At 33.0% G+C, this 21,135-nt stretch overlaps 3 protein-coding genes across 4 annotated transcripts; 2 read left to right on the top strand and 1 right to left on the bottom strand.

Moving 5' to 3' along the window:
- The first annotated feature begins 44 nt into the window (after window positions 1-44).
- Window positions 45-9,954, top strand: LOC106153704 (M-phase inducer phosphatase 2). The gene is made up of 17 exons (XM_013527735.2): window positions 45-608; window positions 1,148-1,251; window positions 1,769-1,820; window positions 2,320-2,364; window positions 2,969-3,014; window positions 3,161-3,331; window positions 4,839-5,042; window positions 5,335-5,472; window positions 5,681-5,785; window positions 5,995-6,189; window positions 6,301-6,373; window positions 6,638-6,675; window positions 6,882-6,944; window positions 7,225-7,323; window positions 7,588-7,721; window positions 7,920-8,037; window positions 8,185-9,954. Exons 1-17 carry the CDS (start codon window positions 382-384, stop codon window positions 8,338-8,340), a joined length of 1,968 nt encoding a protein of 655 aa, XP_013383189.2. The 5' UTR covers window positions 45-381; the 3' UTR covers window positions 8,341-9,954.
- Window positions 9,955-10,672: 718 nt separating this feature from the next.
- LOC106153679 (testis-expressed protein 36) lies at window positions 10,673-13,742 on the top strand. Of its 2 annotated transcripts, none has more exons than XM_013527711.2 (3): window positions 10,673-11,037; window positions 11,837-12,064; window positions 12,254-13,742. In XM_013527711.2, the coding sequence occupies exons 1-3, from the start codon at window positions 10,987-10,989 to the stop codon at window positions 12,665-12,667; spliced, it is 693 nt and encodes a 230-aa protein (XP_013383165.1). In that variant the 5' UTR covers window positions 10,673-10,986; the 3' UTR covers window positions 12,668-13,742. The 2 variants fall into 2 exon arrangements, with proteins under 2 accessions (XP_013383165.1, XP_086858574.1); XM_087002448.1 differs by lacking the exon at window positions 10,673-11,037 and adding an exon at window positions 11,352-11,455.
- A 782-nt stretch (window positions 13,743-14,524) lies between these two features.
- LOC106153754 (E3 ubiquitin-protein transferase MAEA) lies at window positions 14,525-19,765 on the bottom strand. Its single transcript, XM_013527851.2, has 9 exons — window positions 19,595-19,765; window positions 18,708-18,893; window positions 18,185-18,388; window positions 17,129-17,251; window positions 16,821-16,897; window positions 16,322-16,430; window positions 15,949-16,082; window positions 15,588-15,783; window positions 14,525-15,328 (listed from the first exon to the last, which is right to left on the bottom strand). Exons 1-9 carry the CDS (start codon window positions 19,631-19,633, stop codon window positions 15,227-15,229), a joined length of 1,170 nt encoding a protein of 389 aa, XP_013383305.1. The 5' UTR covers window positions 19,634-19,765; the 3' UTR covers window positions 14,525-15,226.
- Window positions 19,766-21,135: the final 1,370 nt, after the last annotated feature.

Raw genomic sequence — 21,135 nt, 5'->3', positions numbered from 1 at the left:
TAATCGCGTATGGAGTGCGCATGTCTAGGCGTCACCGCCATGATTGGCCAATCCCTGTTATTTTTCAAATGGAGTGGCGGTGCTTCATGCCGTACACCTGATGTGCAATTAAGTCTTTGTCTTCCAGTCCTCCAGGCTGTAAACCTTCATAACAGGATGCAATCATAGCAGCAGGCACATGTCTTCATAGATGAACGAGGGTCGAGTGTCTGGAAGGCTGCTAGGGAGAAGTTGGTGGACTGGATAGGTTGCTTAGTCAAGGGAACACGAAAGATTTGAGCCGAGTCTTGCTGCTTAGTTTTTCATATTGATGAAAGTGACAATTATCAACAATTTTACCAAGAAACTTATGCTGTTCGTCGTAATTCTGTAATTTCTACCATGTGTGATAGATTGGAGAAACCGCTGCCGTTGTCCGAGAGTCAAAATATACCGCATCAACACAAAGGCAAGGGATCTACAGTAAAAGAAAAGAAATTTTTAACACTGCAGCTATCAAAATCATGTGTGAACAGTTTTTCGCCACAATTTGCTGAAAGTCATAGCAATATCATGTTCTCTCCAGTGACAGATCTAGCTTTGAATCTGCATGAACTGACAACAGCAAGGTAAGAATCTTTATTGCAAATTTGATACATGAAAATTTAAGATTTGTATTTTATTATTATTTTTTTTATTTTTTGGAAGGGGGGAGGCGAACTTCATCATAAGTACCTTAAATTTTGTGAAAAAGTATGTTAAAACAAATTGCTACAACTTACGTTGAAAAAAAGGTGGTAAACAGATTTATAGACTTGTTATTCACATTCAATGCTTATAATATTATCACATGTATAGGTCATTTGGAAAAAATGAACTGTTTGCATTGACATAACAGCTGTCTTTACTCTTACTGCCATTGGTAACTTTTATGTAAATTGATATTGTATTATGTTGTATCAACTCTATGAGATACAAAGATGCATGGGTCACTATTCAGTTTACATTTTAAATTGTTTTATATATACATTGCCAAATACAGATTTTGCCACATGTTCGTTTGTGTGAGCAAAAAGGTATCACTAAATTTTTCATCTGATGGACTGCCAACTTCCTTGCATGAATGTATAATTGCTGAAGTAGTACTGATGGTAATTGAACATTTCAGTCTTTGTGGCACACCTAAGCGGAGATTATCATTATCAAGCACCGGAACTCCTACTCCTCCTCCTGTGAGACCATTATTTAGACAGCTTTCATCAGTAGATGGAGGTAAGGCCCATTTTCATGTGATTTCATACCTGTTATGTTACATAATAAGTTATATGCCAATGAAGGGTTTGTAACACTGAATATCGCAGTGGACTCCCAACTTTCATAAGTATATATGATGTATGGATATTGTTAAATTGTTTGGTTGTAACTAAATTGTGAGTGTTAGATAAGGTGTTTATGCAATCTCTGTAGTGAATATGCATTTTCTTCAACAAAATTTGAATAAGAATGTGTTATTCATAACTTCTGTATTGCTTTAACTAAGTGCCCAGGTAAATTGTTCTTTAGCCATGGGCAATTCTGTGTAAATTCTTATCTGACATCCTGTTTGATAATAATAATAACTGTTGAAACTAAACTGTGTATTTTCTCACATATCAGTTAGGTGCATTTTCTCACATATAAGTAAGGTGCACATTACAGCAGTAAATTTATGTATGTTCTCAACTGATAACTTTGTTAAGTTAAAAGCTCTATGGTAATTAAGACATCTAAGATCTGCATCTCATTTCAGGTTGTTTCGTAGATTCTCCAAGTCCTTTAGATTCTCCTACATATGAACAGAGGTAAAAAAAATACATTGTTTTGTTACTATATCATAGTAATAAGGAAACAGAAAAAATGAAAGTTGCAGAAAATATTTACTGAAATTGGCAGGTTAAACAGTTATTTAATTCATGACCTGTGTGGGTTCAGATAGAATTTTCTATAGAAAGGTGAGCTTCCCCCTGAAAAGGTGCACTTGGGGTCGTTAAGTGAGGTCTTTGTAAGTTTCTATGCAAACATTGATCGGTGAATATAGTAACAGCTGTTCCAGATTTTGGCAAATGCTGGTCACCTTTACAGCTGGCTGGGGAATATGCATCAATTGAAAATAAATATTTGAAGTAATTTTACTGTGTTGTATAGCAAATGCTTTTTTTCTTCTGAACTGTAAGTTTACTGAAGTTTAAGGGATTGAAAGAATCTATATATTCCTTGTGTGTTTCTACTTAATTGTTTAAAAGAATTGCTAATGTTTATGTAGCAAGCAATGCAAGTAGACAACTGTTTGTTGATTTCCAGATTTGAAAGTGTCTTTGAAAGTCTAGAGAGGGACCAAAATCTAAGGTAAATAACACCTGGCAATTTCTTTGTTTGCTCTCACCTTTACTTACAAGTTCATCAAGTTCATAGATGTGCATCCATGTGTGTTATGGTTGTAATTAAGAATTGAAAACCACCCTTTATGCCTTTGTATTGTTCACTGACTAAGTAAAAGAGAAAAATTTGACTTTTCAAGTTTTGTTGTGAATCTTCATGATCAATAACCAAAAAGTAGACAGTGGAATGGTTTATGTTAAAACAAGTCCAATGTTATCTTTGAAATAACATAACCAGCAACTTATACCCATTTCTTGCCTGTAGTGTTATGAAATGTATTTGTTGTATAAATGTAAATAGGGATGTACTAGCAAGGAAAAAAGCATTTCAAGTCGATGTCTTGCTATATATTAATCTTAACACCACCTTGAAAACAAAAATGATGTAGAAGAAAATTGAATTAAGTATTTGCTGTTATCAAGCTTTTTATGGTTAACAGACATAAGTGAGTGGAACTGACCTGTATTAAATGTGACCATGGGGTGGATAGTGATGAAGATATAAATGTTATGATTCATAGATGGAACTTATAGATTGTTCTCTATCCTGTTCTTATCTCCTTCCCATTCAGGTCCTCACGAGAGGGGAGTGCTTTCAAGAGATATTCATCTGTACCTGTAAGTTATTATCATTATTTGTATAGATATTGGTCTAAAACAATGGTGTTTTGATAAGTGACTATTTAAACAAGTTACATGTAAAAATGTGGTGTCAAGCTTTTAATTTGAGGTCATAAATAAGTGACATATTGATTTTTTTTCAGACTAACCTATCAGAACTGCAAGGCTCATGTAGTCCTTCATTTGAGAACCTGGGCTTTCCTAAAGGCAGCATCACAAGGACAGTTAAGTCTCCCAACTCTGACCTTGCATCCAGTTTTGGAGGAGGTGTGGATGACCAAGATGGGGGATCTCAGGACAGTGGGGTTGGACAGGTCAGGATTTTTGATTATTTTGTTACCAAAGTTAAATTTTGTATCATGAGGGGGGGGGGGGGATATTGGATTAAGCCACACAATCAACGTATTGATAATCTAAATTAAAATAAAGATGTATTAGTTTTTCTGTTGCTGATAGAAAAAATTGTCACAAGCATGTAAACAGGATCTTTTTGCATGCTGTCAAAACTATCACAGGCTCCCCAATAGTGTTTGTCATGGTGTCATAAAATGAAGTGTTAATAGTCTGTTAATAGGGCCATGGGGCATAAGTCCCTCGGAGAAGTAATGCCATGGAATTAGGGATAATCCCACTTGGTTAAAATTTAGTTATTGGAAGGCTTATAGGATTAAAGCTGTGGGTCAAATGGTTGTTTTATTATTGTTTTATCTAAAGTTGAAGCAACAAAGAAAATTTTAAGGATGGAAAATAGAAAATTTGATGGTAAACCAACAGTATTTAATGCTCAAAGGCTTCATTTGGAATTGTAAGAAAGGAAATGAAACATATGCTCTCAGATAAATACATGAATAAATAATAACTAATTAATACATTTTTTCTGAAAGGGCCTATGACATTTGAATTACAGTGACATGCATATTTTTACAGATGGCTGAACTAAGCACTTAAGGGTTTTACTTTTTGCTCAATACTCTAATAAAATTATACTTTCATGACAACATATCCTTTAATTGGAACTTAAATTTGCTCAAAAATGTTATTTTGTCCCCATAATTGAATATTAATGTTGCCAAATCTCTTAACAAATCACGTTTTGACCTGAATGAGAGAGAGATTTTAAGTGGCAATTTGGAGACGGATTTTAAGCGGCAATTTGGGGTCACCTTTTGTCACCTGATTCTGTGGAGATTTTTGTCTGAATTGCAATCTGCCAGGTAATTGGCACCTTGTGAATGGCTATAGTGAATGACTGTTATTTGACCAGACAGTTGATCTCTAAAACAGACTCAGGGTAGTTTTGAGTGAAGCAGACCATAGCAGGATAACTGTGAAGATAATTAGTAATAATTGCAGTGTTTAGTGCCTTTTGTTTATCCAGACTGCCCTAATTTGGCGTGATGTGGACCAGATAAGATAGATGTAGCAGAGGACCATGTCCTCTTGAATAAAAAGAACTGGCTCATACTGTTAGGCACATTGTTAAAATATGTGTTTCAAAGAATCAAAATATTGTTACATTTGCTGTTGAATATGTTTTTGTTCAACCTCTTCATGACAGTGATTGATGTGTCATCCTCTTTTTTAAATATGATACTTTTCTTTTATCAATATTTCACTAATAAGCAATGCAAGATACAAGTTTTTCGTTTGTCAGATAAGTAAAGATGACACTTGTATTGATTATCCTTATGAAGAGGTAGACAAAATCTTTAGCATGCATAATGCTTAAGTCATTAAATGTAATGAAATGACAAAGAAACATTTTAGAAAGATATATCCATTAGAAAAAATAGCAATCCATCTATGTGCATTTCTTTTCAGGAACCTGATGACTTCAAATTCATCAAGCCAATCGATTTGGCACCTAGGAGTCGCTACAGACACATAAGTGAGGAAACTTGTTCACCCAAGAAATATTCCCCTGTAAAGCAGTCTCCTGGAAAGACAATACAGCAGAACTCGTTTGGTCAGGATAGCTCTCCTGCTAAATGTAGAAGACCCACTTCAGCTCCTGCTGGAACAATTGTAAGTGGCAGTAGGATTTAGGCCTTTTGTTTAATTTTACTCTTCCAAAACCAAGAAATATGTAAGTAATATAATTGAATGACCTAATACCATTGTAGCTTGAAGGCTTTTTGACATTGAGTATGATGTCTTAATGACACAGATGTACCATTATTTCTTATGTTACTCTTCTCGTCCCTGTATATAATACCAAACTATCAAGTTGTCATTTTTTCAAACCATAGAATACTTGTACAGCTATATCTGGTTGTTGTAAAAGGGAGTCAATTTTAATTCCCTTGATTTTTTTCAGACTTTTAACTTAAAAGTGCCATCCCCTATTCAAGAAGCAGACAGCCCTGGTCTATTGACCAGCTCACTGACTAGCAGCATGCATGAAGATGATGAGGACGATGGCTTTTTAGAGCAATTGGACATAGACAGGGAACAGGTACAAACACTAAGTAACATTACAGCAAGAAAAACTCTTGCATTCCTTTAGAAACCATGAAGTAGTATCTGAAATATCTTGGAAACCTTTTAGTTCTTATCAATTGCACATCTGAGACTCTTTATTTAGTCAGTAAATTTTTTATGAAATAAGCTTATTTTGATTAAGAAGAATGTAAACCTTTATTTGCTATTTTTTCTTGCTTCAGACTTCATTGCCTAGCAGTATGTCTGGTTTACTAACTGCTCCCATTACTGTGGCAAATGATGAAAAAGAAAAGGAGAATATTACAGTGAACAATAGAATATGGAGGGTAAGGGAGAGTGCCGGGTATTTTATTGTTCAGTATTTTTATTTCAGTAAAGAGAACACACTTAAGATCTTAATGATGATTTCCAAAATTGAACTATTGTGTAAATTGTCTAAAATGTTTTAGCTGAAATAGATTCTCATTGAAGACCAAGAGATAAACCTAAAGAACTGTAGGAAACTCCTATGTACCAGCTGTATATTTTTTTATAGACATGTACCAGACCTCGAGGCTTGTTTAGATCTCCAAGTGCACCAAAGCTGGGCAGATCACAGTCTTTTGATGTAAGATCAAGACCTTTCTCATACAAGAGACCTGAACCACCCAGAGAAAACACGACACCCGTGTCCAACAAGCGAAGAAAGAGTGTCGTGGAGTATGACACATGTTCAAATCCAGAAACAGAGGTGAGTGGAGTCTATTAATAATACTACAGCAAATGCAATTGTTCAAATTTTGTTTAGGATATTATGTGATTTTGAATTTGATTTTGATAACTTTGAATATTCCCCTTTTAGATTGCTCCTGCAAGGCGGATGCATAGGTGCCATTCTGAAACAGAAGCTATGATCAAAAGTGCATTGAATAAAGGTACGTGAAAAACTGATGTCTTAATTTCAGTGTTATATAGATTTCACTTTAATACCAGATGCATGTCATAAGGTTTTAATTAATGTTATTTTTTAGATGCAGAGATGAATTATTTTTATATCCAATCATTTTATTAATTCATTCATGCAGATTCAGACTCTTCTCTTCATCTTTTTTTCAAAATAAAATTCATTGCTATCTCTTCAGTTTGATTCTCTATACATTTTGAATATTTCCATTACTGTATAACTTATTTATCTTCAGGTGACAGTGAGCAGGACCTCATTGGGGATTTTTCAAAGGTAAATTGGATAAAACTGTTTGGTTACTATGCTGTAAGATTAATGTGAAAACATTATAAATTATGCTTTGTTATATATATAAACACTAAAATCTAATGCAGGTGATGATTAAACCTCTAGTTACATACTTTTGATATATTTGCAAATTATATCTACTCCTTATTAGTTGAATTATGCATTAATTAATTTCTGTTGAATGTTTCTAGGATTATTGCCTACCACTTATCAGAGGAAAGCACCAAGATCTAAAGGCTATCACACCAAATACAGTACGTTTAACTTGCATAAAACATATTTTGTTGTAAGTTATATCTCATGTGATCAACCTGGATGGCTTTAATAGGTCATTTTTGTTGTAATATTATTTTTATTGTTGCTATGTTTTTTTAAATCCAAATAATTTCCCTATTCAATCTTGACACTCAGTAGTCAGTCAGTCTCTCTCTCTCTCTCTCTCTCTCTCTCTCTCTCTCTCTCTCTCTCTCTCTCTCTCTCATGCTGTTGTTTGTTGCATAAATATTCAATAACCATTATTGTTATTATTTCCAGTTGGAGAATTTGATCAATGGAGAATATGACCAAGTTGTTGAAGAGTACACAATAATCGACTGTCGATATCCATACGAGTATGAAGGTGGTCATATCAAAGTAAGTTTTATTTCATTCTCCCCCCCCCCCCCCCCCCAAATCTTTCTAAATGTTTTCAGACTAACATATTGGATGAGTAAAATTTAATTTTTTTTTTTTTCATAAAATTAGTAAGTGTGCATAAATGTCAACTGCAAGAGAATAACCCTACATATGTAGAATTAAATACTTTCAGTTGCCTTATTTCGAATAAATGTGTATATTTGATGGGTAATCTGTTCATTATCTTTGACAACACTGTATTCACTAGTTTCCTGTTTTCAGAATGCAAAAAATATATACACAAAAGAAGGTATAATGAAAGAATTCTTGGAGACTCCACCAAAAGAGAAGAACAGTTCTAAGAGGACAGTTCTCATTTTTCACTGTGAATTTTCGTCAGAGAGAGCTCCAAACTTGTAAGTTAATCAGAGATAGCGTGCCAAAGTGTGTAGCATAGAAGACATGAAAGGAATCTTGTAATGAGTTACCTGTTTGCAGAAAGACTTTTCAGTTTATGTTTCTAAGCTATGAGATCATTGCCCGACTTAAAACAAATCATCAGTTGAATGGAAATGACCAGTGTGTGTTTATATTATTATGTAATCTGATTTTAGGAGTCGCTTTTTACGGAACAAGGACAGAGATTCAAACAAAGATTGTTATCCAGCACTACATTATCCAGAGATTTATCTTTTAGAAGGTGGATATAAGGCTCTGTACTGTGAAAATAAGGTAATGTGAGAAGAATGAAAGCATAGAATTATTGCTTTTGTAATTTTGGAAAGTAAATATAAATATTATTTACAGGAAAATTACTATTTGATTTATTTAATTTAAATTAGAAAATTTACATAATAACTTATTTGAACTTTTTCATAGGACCTTTGTGAGCCTCCAGAATACAAACCAATGCTTCATGTTGACCATGCTCAAGATCTCAAGCATTTCCGTACCAAGTCTAAGTCTTGGGCTGCAGGCGATCGTAATAGCAGACTAGGATTAAGGACAGGGTCTTTATTTAAAGACTGTAACTGAAATTGCTGACTTCTAATTGTTGTATAGATGAAATATTTATAGGTTATTTGATTTATCAGTGAAATGCCATGTACCTTTCTTCCTAAAAGTCCTTTTATAGAGATGTTATGAATGAGTGTTATGTTTTATGTTTATGTGTATTTATGAATGTGTAGGTAAATGTGACATCGCTTGTGTATGTGTGTGTGATAGTATTTGTACATACTTTGGTAGAACTGGCATTCTCCATTTGTATACATATATGTGATTGGCTCCATGTAAATGTACATGTTCAGTATGAAAAGAATACTTTATGACTAATATCTAGTATTGTAGAGAAAATATTTAGACTTATCCATGGTAGCTAAGAATGCATTAGTGTATGTAGTATGTTGGGAAAAGACAAACAGATAGAAAGGCAAGTTGTGAAATTGCTTAAGGGGTCTTACCTTAGGTAAAAGCTTTATTATTATTGTTACAATTCTTTTAAAGAAACAATTTGAGTCTTTTTTATAATTAGCATCTGAAGTAAAGTAAAGCACACATTATGAAATAAGTTTGAAGTAAATTAATTGTTTTACCATTGTTTTGTTTTACCAGCTTATCAAGTAAGAACTGTCTTCATTGAAATCACCAAGTCACTATGTGTTATAATTAACAACACTGTTCTTTTGCAATAACTTTATTGTCATAACTTTTTTACAATTTTAATGACATTTTATTATTATTTTTAATTAATTTTTTTTTCAACAAATGGCCCTAGGAATTTTGGTTGAAAGTAAAGATGTTAAAACAAAACTTATGAACTGGCATTATTATTTTGTTTTAATATTTTGTATCTTGAAAATATATGCAAGTGCATTGATTATTAACTACTGTGGCTTGACAAATGTGAAATAGTACAAGTTGCAATTTAACATAATAGCCTGATCGGTTTTGGTTTTGATGTAAATTTTGATTTTGAATCGACCTTCCAAAATAATATTTTTACTGTTGGTCAAGTCTCATGGAGAAAATTTGCAGTATATAGTATCAACATTCTTGATAGTGTATATAGACAGAAGAAATATTCAAAGATGTTGGTTCAGGGCTTTTGTTACCAGGGTTGTTTTAATTTTTTATTTACCATGTGTTTGTTTATTTATTTATTCATTCTACCTTAGGCCCCAATGTTAATTTTTTCATTGTATTTTATGTTGTCACTTATATAAAGAGAAAGGTGCATAAAAAACTTGACTTGCAATTTTGTAAATGAATGTTTACAAATCATTTCTCTGACCTGTAGCTCTGATTATCTGACATAATTTTACCTGTTTACTTTTATCTTTATTTGAATTTTTTTTTCATCAGTCTCATGAAGCAATGCAGTTTAACACATTTAAAATTTGGGTGAGAATGTACCTGTATTTCAAATAGGACATTTTTCAAAGTAACATCCAGATAACGTACGTTCAGCATGTATTTGTAAATTATGCCTGTGCATAATGGATTTCACATGCACAGCTGTCACTGACTTGAGAATTTTCACTAATTGAATTTTATAGCTGTTGTGAGTGTGAAAATGTATGGTTTACTTGTATGATTGTCAGTATCCATGTTTTTTTAATACAATAAACATACATGACTGAACTTTGATTTGATCCTTGTTACTTTGTTGCCATGATGTACATCTCTTCCAAACTAGAATTATTTAGATATTTAAAGTAATTGTCCAGAATTTACACTTATAGAAATACTCTGCAATTAACACTAGTTAAGCAGAACCGTTGATTATATCTCTATTAACGTTAACGTTTTGGATATCAAAAGAACTAGAAAAAGCACTCAGAGAGCAGACCTCAGCCAAGGCAGCTCAGTTCCTCCTATCATACTATCTTGAACTTCTTTATTTGTTTTAGGAGACAATAATACTTCTCACCAACAACAATTCTCTTTAAAGCATTTTATTTCTTCTCTTCAAATCATAACGAAAAAGGAATCCTTGAAAAATATCCTGGATCCATACGGTGATCCAGATCACCACCAATAACTTATCACTTCTAAGTTAACCCATTTCTGACCTACCCTGAACATTCCATCAAAATTCATCCATTACTTTTTGAGTTATGTTGATAACAAACAGACAGACAAACAAACGGGTGAAAACAATCTCCTTGGCGGAGGTAAAAATCTTGGTATAATCTACAAACATATCGTTTTTCCAATTACCCAACTTCAGTTTTTATGAAATCTCAGATTTATTTCACTCATGCATTAACAAGCAGTTTAAAGATTATTATCGTCATTGTTGTTCCAAACTATTTACATGTACCGCCATCTATTTCTCAAGGCCGCATGAAAACGAGGTTATTGTCATGACTACTGTACACAATGGATTGAAAGAGCTCAGTCACCTAAGCATAGCCACCGGTATCAATAGCATGTCATAATCCGAAGAAGTAGTTTTTCATAGGATTACGACGGCAACCAGACGATTATTGCTACAAAAGCTGATTTATTTTACCAAGAGAAGTTTTGGCTCGTTATATGAGTCGGTTCTGGAGCAAAAAAAGTCTAAGAGTGCAATAACTGTACAAAGGTGATAGACTACTGTAGTTGTGTTGGATTGAAAGAAAGTGTTAAGATCAACAATTTTCTGGTGGCTGGTTGTGACGCGGTATCTTCACTATGCCTAAGGGTCGGAATTTTGCACCTTCAACACAAGCTGATGGAATTTGGGTAATATTATTTTTTACTTATAATAATAGTTGAAATTATATCTGTAATTTACAGTGTAAGGATTGATATCCTCTTTTTTGTTGAGTTTATTAATTATATTTATATTAGTTAATTTATTTATTATTTACTTAGAATCATAATATGAGCAAAATACACTTGCTAGATGTAATTTTTGATAAATCCCAGTTTGAAAGCTCTTATTCTGTTGACTTAATTGATAACTGTATCAATTAAGCAACTTGATATACCACAGAAAGAGAAATGTCAAATCAATGTTTGTATTGATTTTCATTTCTTTGAAGTGACCTCCCTTGAGATCCTTGTTTTGGTTATAGGCCAGCTCACAGCCTTAAAATGATAGTGAGGAAAGATTTAATATAGTATGATGTATCAAGGAAAAGTATTAATATATTATAAGGTGGGGTAAGAAACGTAATTATTTTCCATTTTTGACAGGGTTACCATTATGTTTTTCATACCTCAGGACAGTTGATGAGGAATGCCCTTATATCATCATATATTAATGATGTCACTTGCTTATGAAATTTTCTGATTAGTACAATGTTTGACAACTTTAATTATAACTGTTTCACAATCTAATTCATTCGTGATGTAGATTGGAAATCATCCCACAGATAAAGGTGACTAGTAGAATTTTAAGATTAAAATAATTTTAAATTATGATGCTAAAAAACATAATCTTTATGGCAAAAATTTGGGTTTATAAGAGAAATTCGCAGCTAAATTACAAATGAAAAATTTTCAAGCTTTATTAAATTTTGAATTTCAATTTTTTCAGTTTCCTCACCGTGGTTATGAAGAATATGCTCGTCAGCCAGAGCGCACACTTGACACAAGCACTGGGACTATGTTGACAACAACATTCCATCCCCAGTCTTCCAACATACCCAACCCTCCTCCTGAACCTTACTTCAAGAAAGAATACAGAACATTCAAACACAAGAATGATTTCTCTGCTCATGATAACAGACATTCATTTCAAGATCATGGTGTTTATTTTGGAGATGTAAGTTAAACTGCTTTTTGCCCTTACTTCAATCACTGAAAATATTTTGTTCTTACCTTGTTTAATGCACTCTAAATCAAAGTGTAATTTCAAAGTAATGTCATCAAATAATCTTGTATTCTTTATAATTCTTGTTATTTTGATTTAAATAATTCTAGTTCAATTTTAATTTTTGCGTGTTTCTTACAGGGCAATGAATCAAGATTTTTAGGCAAAAGACTCAAAAGAACAGATCAGCGTCAACATTACACAGGGAAAGACTTTGTGAAGCATTATGGAAGAATAACAATAGCTTCGGATTTTAACAGCACATATGGTACATCTTTCCTTGGTGAACCTACCGAGAAACCTCCATCATATAGACGTTTTCCAAAATTGCATACAAATAGCCACCCAGGGCCTGTTAATTTGTCTACAACTTCACGGAGTTGGATAAAACAAGAGGAGCTGCCATTTAAGACTCCTACTCAAGTACTTGCTTCCTCCCAAGAACCTTTCCTTAAACATAACTGCTGGAAGTATTCCTATAATGGTATCAGTAAGGTGTATCCACCATTTGATGAAATACGACAAAAGAGAACACAAAATGCTGTTGTTTCATAAGGCTTGAAACATTTATTGATCAAATTAAACAAGTTTCAAAAAGGTATTGAATCAAAAGCTTTTATTAGTAATTTGTCTAGAAATACTGCTAACGACCAACTTCATGGAAAGCACAACAAAATTCAAAATTTCAGAGAGATAAACTTCAGTAGGATTTACTGGATACTAATTTGTAAGCAGTGCCATAAATTTTGATTACAGGGGAAATTTAATCATTCTATAGGTGACAGGTTATTACTCCAGCTCTCTATGCTATCTTGATGATTAAAGTTAGGAAATAAAAATTTGTAATAATTAAAACAGTCTGGGGATTGGGGTCAATAAGAAATCACAACTACAGAAAACCTGCCTAAAATGACAAATGCTTTCAAAAATAATCAAAATTAAAGGAAAAAGGACATACTGTGGAAGTTGGAATATAATATTATAATCAAATGTTCATGTCAAGAGTAAGGCTGCAAAGACTGAAATATTTCTGTTGATAAAATCCACATTCTTGATAATTATAAGGCAACAAGAAATGCTAAGAAAGAGATCATATATGCCCTTGACTAAACAAAGAAAATAGATGCATTGCCAATGCAGGTGTTTGAACTACTGCAAGTTATTGATTTAATGGCTAGTTGCTGTACACGATGTATTATCTTGGTGTACAGAGCGCACTTCATTATCAAAGAGAGATTTGTTGACCTTACTTCAACAGTAAACATAGTCTTGTAAGCAGTGGAATGACTCAAATAAAGGGTTAACCTGTCAGACTTGATACAGCTACCTGCTATAAAGGGGAATGTAGCAATGTGTCATCTACCATTTGAAGAAAAAAAAATTACAGAAACAGTGTGAAGTTAGGAAATGTGTGTCAAATTAACAAAGATATTTATTATTAAGGTATAAATGTATCAAAACTTAACAAATGCAATTTTTGTGTAGGCTCTAGTTGCAATCCCTAAGATGCAAAACTTGTACTGTCAAATTGTAATTTTTGAACGAAATATTTTTCTACATGTATTTATTTAATTGAATGTTGTACAATGTGCTTATATTGCTTTTATAAATACATTTTTTCTTAACTTTTCCTTATTTTTTGTTATATTTTCATGTAAATGAAGCATACAATGTTATCCCAGATAAAGGTATAGGTTTATTTTTGAGAACCAAGCAAAGCACACTTTCCCATTAGATTACTGAAGTGATATATATATATATATATATATATATATATATATATATATATATATATATATATATATTCAACTTCCCAACTTAAAAAATCATACCTTTGAATGAATGAAGAAGTTTAGAGATTGCACTAAACAATGAGAAAGTAGGTATGAAATGTATGATCAATTCCCAATTTCTTAGAATATATATATATATATATATATAAAAGCAATACTAGATGCCCTGTGCCTAAGATTTTTTTTCATCAGTTTTCAACACTTAAAAATGGGCTTGGTCAGTTAAATTTGCAGTAATCATACTTTACACAGTAAAACAGATAATTTCAAACTACCTTTCCCCCTCAGCCATTAACATGTTTAGATTTTGTAGATTAAACTGAAGTCACGATAATAATAACAATCATAAGCCTTTATAGAAACCAAATTAATTTTTCATGTCTGGTCCTTACTTTTTAGATTTAATGTATTTTAGTCCTCTTTTCTCAAAAAAAAAATAATAATAATAATAATAATGATAATAAATAATAATCAAATTTTGACTGGTATCTAGTGCTGGAAACTGAATTGTCTTGTAGCAAGACTTACTCCTATAATCATCACGAAACCACCCTGCCACTATCACCGCTAAACCATTCACATATTGATGCAGATAAAGTAATAATTTAAGTAAGCAATATTGAATACACATAGTAATTTTGCTTTATTAAAATGTCACATTTTACATTATGCATCACAAGAATCAAAATCACAGCCTGATATGAACTCTTGACTCTGCATTTTACTCTTTGCATTGCAACTGATTTATACAACTTTGCAGCATGCTTTCAGTTATTCATACATTTAAACAACTTGCATGAAAACTAAGATTTCATCCATTTTATATTAATATTTCTTTTACAACCTGTAAGTAGGATAAACTTCATGGTTAGGTTCAAGTAAGGAGAATGCCTTTCACCGAGTGATTCAAGGCATTATGCCTGAACAAAGCCTGAAAACCACACTAATATAATGTGAAAACATTGTTTTTTGAAGTAACATAAGCAGTTGAATTGCAAGTGTATGTTATTATATCATATAATTATATATTGATATCTTTTAATATTTTGTTTATTTTTTATATACTAAAAGGCAATGATCAGGTCTGCAAACTCTTCACAAGACGACAGAGTTGTTAAAACTCATGCAGTTAGCACATTTTTCTTCTTTTCGGAGTCTGTTCTGCACTGGCAATGTGTTGATATATTTTTATATCATTTATATGTTTATATCATTGATGGGATCATGACAGTATTGCACCGGCCTTCAATGAAGATGTGTATGTGACAAATAGAGTACAACCAAATGCACTGCTGTTCTCCATCTTGACCCGTCAGTGTCTTCACATAACAAATACTTTCTCACATTCATCCAATTTATAGATTTCTTTGGTCCTGGGGCATACCACTCTTCCATCATTGTTATTAGCCATCTCAACTAAGGACTGGAAAATACAGCATATTCTAGATAAGACTAACAAATATAAAGTTATAAAAGTGAAAATTCCATTTTGCAGGTTGTACAGTTTACAGAAATTGAAGACAACGTTTATGGATTACAAATTAAACCAAAAAATGTCGTTATCTAAAAATATAAATCACAAAAAGAAAAAAAAAAAACTCAAACAATGTCACTTAATGTAACCCGTTAGCAACAAAATAGTATATATATATATATATACATATATGGAATTGCATACTTACATTATACCCATAGACATATCCATTAGGTAACATAAGAGGTGGGTTGTGCTCATTCAAAGGTCTGCCAGAGATCTGGCAAATTAATTTGGACTGAGCACAGTGAGCAAACGGCAAGGTCTTAGCTAAGTCATTAAGGTGTGGACTACACACTGGGCAGTTTGGATTCCTTTCTCCACATTCATCCTTATAGCAGTGCCTGGCGTGGAGGAGTTAAGGATGAAAGGTATACATGTACTATACTCTAACAGGCAAACTTACATGACCAGTCAAAAGAAAATCTTTTTCAAAATTGCAAAAATCTTATGTCATTAACATTGTGTTTATGTGATTTATAGTTTAAATAAATTCAAATAAAGGATACGGAGTCTTAAGAGCTGAGAGTCCAGCCTGCAAACTGACAACAAATACAGATGTATTGTTTAACTGATGTAGTTTGAAATTCTCATTTCTAAACTGCTGCACCAAATGATTCCACCTGTTGGGATCTAACAGTTCCTGAAAGGTGCAAATAAATTTTCCTTTTAATGCACATTCAGCAATAATTATTCTTTCAATATCATATCTTTCATGTGTCTTTTTTACACATATACCTTTGATACACATATATAATACTAAAAAAATGCAGTACATAATTTTTTTCACTTTTTCTTCTTACATTTTTTTGATAAATTCAATATATTTTTATCAATAGGATATGCCGTTTTCATGCAGTCTAAATTTATTGACTATTGTACCTGATAAGGTGAAATTGATGTGTCCACTGGGAATGCTAGGAGGCCCATCACTCTTTGCACATCCATCATCTGTGATTCTTCCAAATTGTTGAAATATTTTCTAGCATGCCTGAGAATGGAGTTATTTCTACATTTTTATCAAACACTACACTGCTGACCACTGGGTGCTATATCAACATGTACGTCAATGTCTATTATGGCAAAATAAGTATTAAAGTAGGACCAAGAGAAAGGTCTTGGTCCATAATTTTCATTATAGAATTATAAGACCATCCCTCCCCATTCTGAAAAGGGAAGCAAAATCACTCTGAAACCTAGAGGCTATATTCAGTACTAGAGGTTGTCACACATTATACTTTTTTTCTAAAATATCTTTCGAAGCCAGGAATAGGGGTGCAGAAAATGAGGAGGCAAAATCTTGACCCCTTCCCCCTCATTTCAATATCTGAAATCCCAGTGTAAACATGCATACTGAATTAAAAACTACACAGTAACTTACTTGACTGCATCTACTCTTCTGTTATTTCTTATCAGTTCAATGAATTCTTGTGTTCTGAGATTAAATTCTAGAGTACTCTGAAATAAATTGTACATTGAATAAATCATGTTATAAATTTATATATATACAAGTTTATGTTGCAATCTACACAAACAACTGACAAACCTGTTAGCATAAATTTCTCCATACTCTCTTTCAAATGTTTTTAATTCAATTCCAAATGGATTTTCAGAGAATTTTAAAATAATAAGTTTGAGGCTTCCTGTGTCAAAACTCATGTTACATTTAGAGATAAAACAGTCTATCACCTTCATTTTTCGCAATTTGGATTTATTATCATGGCACCAGGTTAGGCATTTAGCTGTTTCTTTTTTCTCTAAAGATTCTTCCACTTCTTTGGATACCAGGAAAAGTTCTATATTTGTAAGATCCTGTCGATATAAGATTAAAATAAAAACATAAGTCAGACAAGTAAAAGTACATTCTCTATGCCAATCCATAATGACATGTATTTATGGATTCATCCATTTTCACATTCTCTTAATACAAGATAACAGGAGGCTTAGAAAAGCAGACTTTGTCTCCCAATTGCACTCTCTAGTCATGTGCTTGGAAATTGGACAATGACACATTTTTAACAATAAATTTGGATGTAAGAGATTAAATATAGTTTAAAGAGCAAAGGTACCACTAAATAATAGGTCTTTGGTTTATCATAAATAGCTGTATAACTTTTTAAAATGCACTAACCTTCCACAAAACCACTTATTTCCACCAAGCCCCAAATGTGACTGACCATTGAAATTATAGGATGTGTGATACAGTTGTAATATGGTTTTAAATACTACAGTAGTAACCAATGTTTAATTGGGTAGAAGGTAGAAGGGTGGACATGGGACAAGGAAAAAGATGGCAGCAAGATAGATAACACTAAAAGTCTCTAGTCACAGCCTTAAGGGTGGTGCCACATGAAAAAGAATATCTAACCTCAATATATCACTAAAGATCATATTCTTCACAATCATTTCTTATTTTGCTTTAACAAAAACCTTATTTAGACCTGCCAAGATTTAAGAAATGTTATGCCTGATATGTTAGGGAACAAGTGCAACTGCTGAGACACATGTACAAAATATTAACTCCAAACAATAATAATGGCCAGTGTTTGCCTCTTAGGAAAATTAGTTGCTGGACTGAAAGTCCAGCCATCTTGAAAAGTAGCTGGACTGAATGTCTGCCGAGTGGGAAATCTTTTCAGCCCATTCTGAAAGTTGTCAGCCCCAGGCAGACAGTCCAGCCTTAATTTCTAACAATGATAATGGCATTTACTGCTACAACAAAAGTAACAGCCTTCCTGTACATACTTCAATTCCAGAATGTCTTGCAAGCTTTATGGCAGTGTTGTAATACCCAGCTCTTAGGAAGTAGTCAACGATCATTCTGTCTAAACGCTTCTTCCTCCACTGATTGACAGCACTTCCCTGCAGTTTGTCATATTCTTTTAAGTGTTCTACCCTGCGCTTGCAGACTAAAGCACTCTCAGACTCATCTTGAATGCTTTCAACAGCCTGAAAAAATCAACTTTTAGCGGTACTACCAGAAAATATAAAACAACTACAAAGAAAAAATGAACCCAGGCAGAAATCATTAGACATGGCAGGAAGGATTAATGCAACTGGTTGCGAGTCTTGATTGGTTCAGCACTGCTGGGATGATCCCTTTCAGAAATAACTTGAGGATAAAATAAGTAAATTATAGTTCTGTAATATCTGACACTTTTCATTTGCCATTAATGTTGTTCCGCAATATAATGCAAGTTTACACAAATGTCTGCAAAATGACACACTGAACAAACTTCGCAAAAGACACTATAAAAAGTGCAAATACCTTTCTCTTGAGAATGTTTAATTTCTCTACCACGCCATCCAGCACCATGGACATCTCTCTTACTGTGACAGGCTGATTCTGTAGACATCTGTCCACATCAGACATAGTTACTTGGACATGAGAAACTTCTCTATCAATGTTTTTCTGTGCTGATCGGAATTTTTTATTCAAAACTTCATAAGGTACCTGAATGAAATACAAATCACTCTGATGAACACATAAATGAAAATATATTTCAATAAATATGAATACACAATAAAAATGAACATTTTCATTATTTTGTAGATTTATCCTCACTTCCACACAAACACTCAGAAAAAATGTCTGGATGTGTTGCTCATACTAACTTGTTGGCCCAGAAGAGAAAATTATCTAGAATTTTAGCTTGTATTATCACATATTCATATCTAGAAGGTACATATCTAAGATATGTGTTTTACTGATAACTGCCCAATGGAAAAAAAATTGTTTAAAATTATTTTCAAGGTGCTTTCTCAAGTGTGTTGCGCTGTATTGCACAATTCAGCTACACCCTGCTTTCACGGCTCTACGAAAGGTACTAGTTCTACTCAAACCCCTTGCTGGAGCCTGCCGGAGACTTTTGCTTGACTTCTTGAGAAATTTTGAACAATCCGTGAAAACGTAAGATCTATGTTAAATTCGGAAGTCTCACGGCATATCCATGAGATATGGAAGGCCTTCCCCGTGCATTCGTTTTTTCAAAAATTTAATTCAATCTTCTGACGGCTTTCTGAACCGAGTTGGATGTAATGTTATCGACAACAAAATCTAAGTTTAAGATTATATATACGTGCAGCTTTGCTTTCTTCTGACTTCAGCCTATTATTTGAATAACTTTCTTGAATGCACTTATTTAAAAGCACTACCTTTAGAGTGGGATGCTCTAATGCTTTCAAGTCTGCCATCCTTGTTGTTGTCTGAGCCTTATGGGTAAAAACTTCTTTTTTATTTTTTATGATTCAAAGCAAAACATATTCTTTTTTCACTATTAATAAAATGTTGAAATTTCTTACACTGGTATATTTTATTTCAATCATCGTAAATTTCATTATGTGTAACTCATCTCGTATCAGCGAGAGAGTACGTGATTTTCTCCATTTGCAAAAAAGAGAGGTCGGTGTTAAATATTTGGACGTGAAACCAAGCCTCTTATATCCGTTGTTTTCTTATTCAGTGGTTGTTTTTTGTTTTGGACAATAGAAATCTGCTCTGTATTATAGTATAAGCACATTGTGAAGACCATTTCTGCAGAAATTTAGCCAGTATTGTGAACACCGGTGTTCTTCGTTGGGGGTCTTGTCCCGTGTCTTTGTCTCTGAAACCTTGATAAAGACGGTAAGTAAGAAAATTAATTTTGAAAACTTATAAGCAAAATCCCTCAATAATAATTCCCATAGTGTACAATTATATGATTATGAGTATATTGTATGTATCGGTTAGCTGTTATAATCATTCTTCGTCTCAAATATTAAGTGATTCAGCTCAAAGAATTTGTTTCTGTGAACAAAGTGTTACTGACTTTGTTTGATCATTTGTTTACATCGTGCGTGTATTTGCACAGGGAGATGAACATTGCCAATAAAAAGCAACACAAAATGATTGTTCCTTTCAATGGGTTGGGCTACTGCATTGTGTACTGAACTAAAATTATGCGTGACACCTTTGCTGAAAGAAACGTGTGGGGCAGGAAGCACCAGCATGTTTATGCAAATGACCCCCAGCAAAGACCAGCTGGGCATTTAAGTGCATGCGCCATGAATTATAAATGCATTTCATTTTAAGCACTTAATTGTACTATTTTATGACTCCAGACTGTTTTTACAGGAACAAGTGCACATCATATATAATATATTGTGAAGAGTTTGTGAAAAAAGTGAATATTCTTTTGAAACTGAATGTATCTTGTTGATAAAATCTGCCAATTAAGAGGCCTCCCATTGGATTGGGACAAAATTAAAGGGAGGAGGAGGGGTTCTATACTGTATAGGACTACAGGGGAAAAGTTCAAATTCATAATGTGGGCAATAATTTCAAAATTTACAAAAAAGGTAACCAGTCTGTGATGAATAAACACAATATATTTGAAAGGAGAAGAGAACACTTAAAAAATCATTTTCACTTTCTTTTAAAAATGTATATTTGCTATTCATAGGTGGAGTAGCAGCATTTTGTCTCCCAGAAAAAATGTCATTTGAATAGCTTATAAATCTCAGCATTTGAGCTTTAATAATTTTTTCTTAATATAGCCATTTTTATCTCCAATAGAATTTCATGATTCACTTCCAGTAACTGTTATGTAAAGCAAATAAAAATCTTGGACAGAGCATCTGTATAACTAACACCTGTTGTAAGTGCAGTTGAGTCTTGTTCCGTGAAACATGACATTTGTGATGTCAAATTCATTTTC

This window comes from Lingula anatina, chromosome 1 (genome assembly GCF_051362555.1).
Source record: "Lingula anatina isolate TDL-2025a chromosome 1, LinAna3.0, whole genome shotgun sequence".
Classification (NCBI taxonomy): Eukaryota; Metazoa; Brachiopoda; class Lingulata; order Lingulida; family Lingulidae; genus Lingula; species Lingula anatina.
This window is presented reverse-complemented; position numbering and strand designations above follow the sequence as displayed.

Coding starts and splice junctions, on each gene's coding strand:
- LOC106153704 (XM_013527735.2), top strand. CDS start 382: ATGTGTGATAGATTGGAGAAACCGCTGCCGTTGTCCGAGAGTCAAAAT. Junction 2,365..2,968: donor GAGAGGGACCAAAATCTAAG/GTAAATAACACC, acceptor CTTCCCATTCAG/GTCCTCACGAGAGGGGAGTG. Junction 6,190..6,300: donor GTTCAAATCCAGAAACAGAG/GTGAGTGGAGTC, acceptor TTCCCCTTTTAG/ATTGCTCCTGCAAGGCGGAT.
- LOC106153754 (XM_013527851.2), bottom strand. CDS start 19,633: ATGGCAGACTTGAAAGCATTAGAGCATCCCACTCTAAAG. Junction 18,894..19,594: donor TAGAGCATCCCACTCTAAAG/GTAGTGCTTTTA, acceptor TATTTCATTCAG/GTACCTTATGAAGTTTTGAA. Junction 16,083..16,321: donor CATCAATTTCACCTTATCAG/GTACAATAGTCA, acceptor TGCACCTTTCAG/GAACTGTTAGATCCCAACAG.
- LOC106153679 (XM_013527711.2), top strand. CDS start 10,987: ATGCCTAAGGGTCGGAATTTTGCACCTTCAACACAAGCTGATGGAATT. Junction 11,038..11,836: donor CACAAGCTGATGGAATTTGG/GTAATATTATTT, acceptor CAATTTTTTCAG/TTTCCTCACCGTGGTTATGA. Junction 12,065..12,253: donor ATGGTGTTTATTTTGGAGAT/GTAAGTTAAACT, acceptor TGTTTCTTACAG/GGCAATGAATCAAGATTTTT.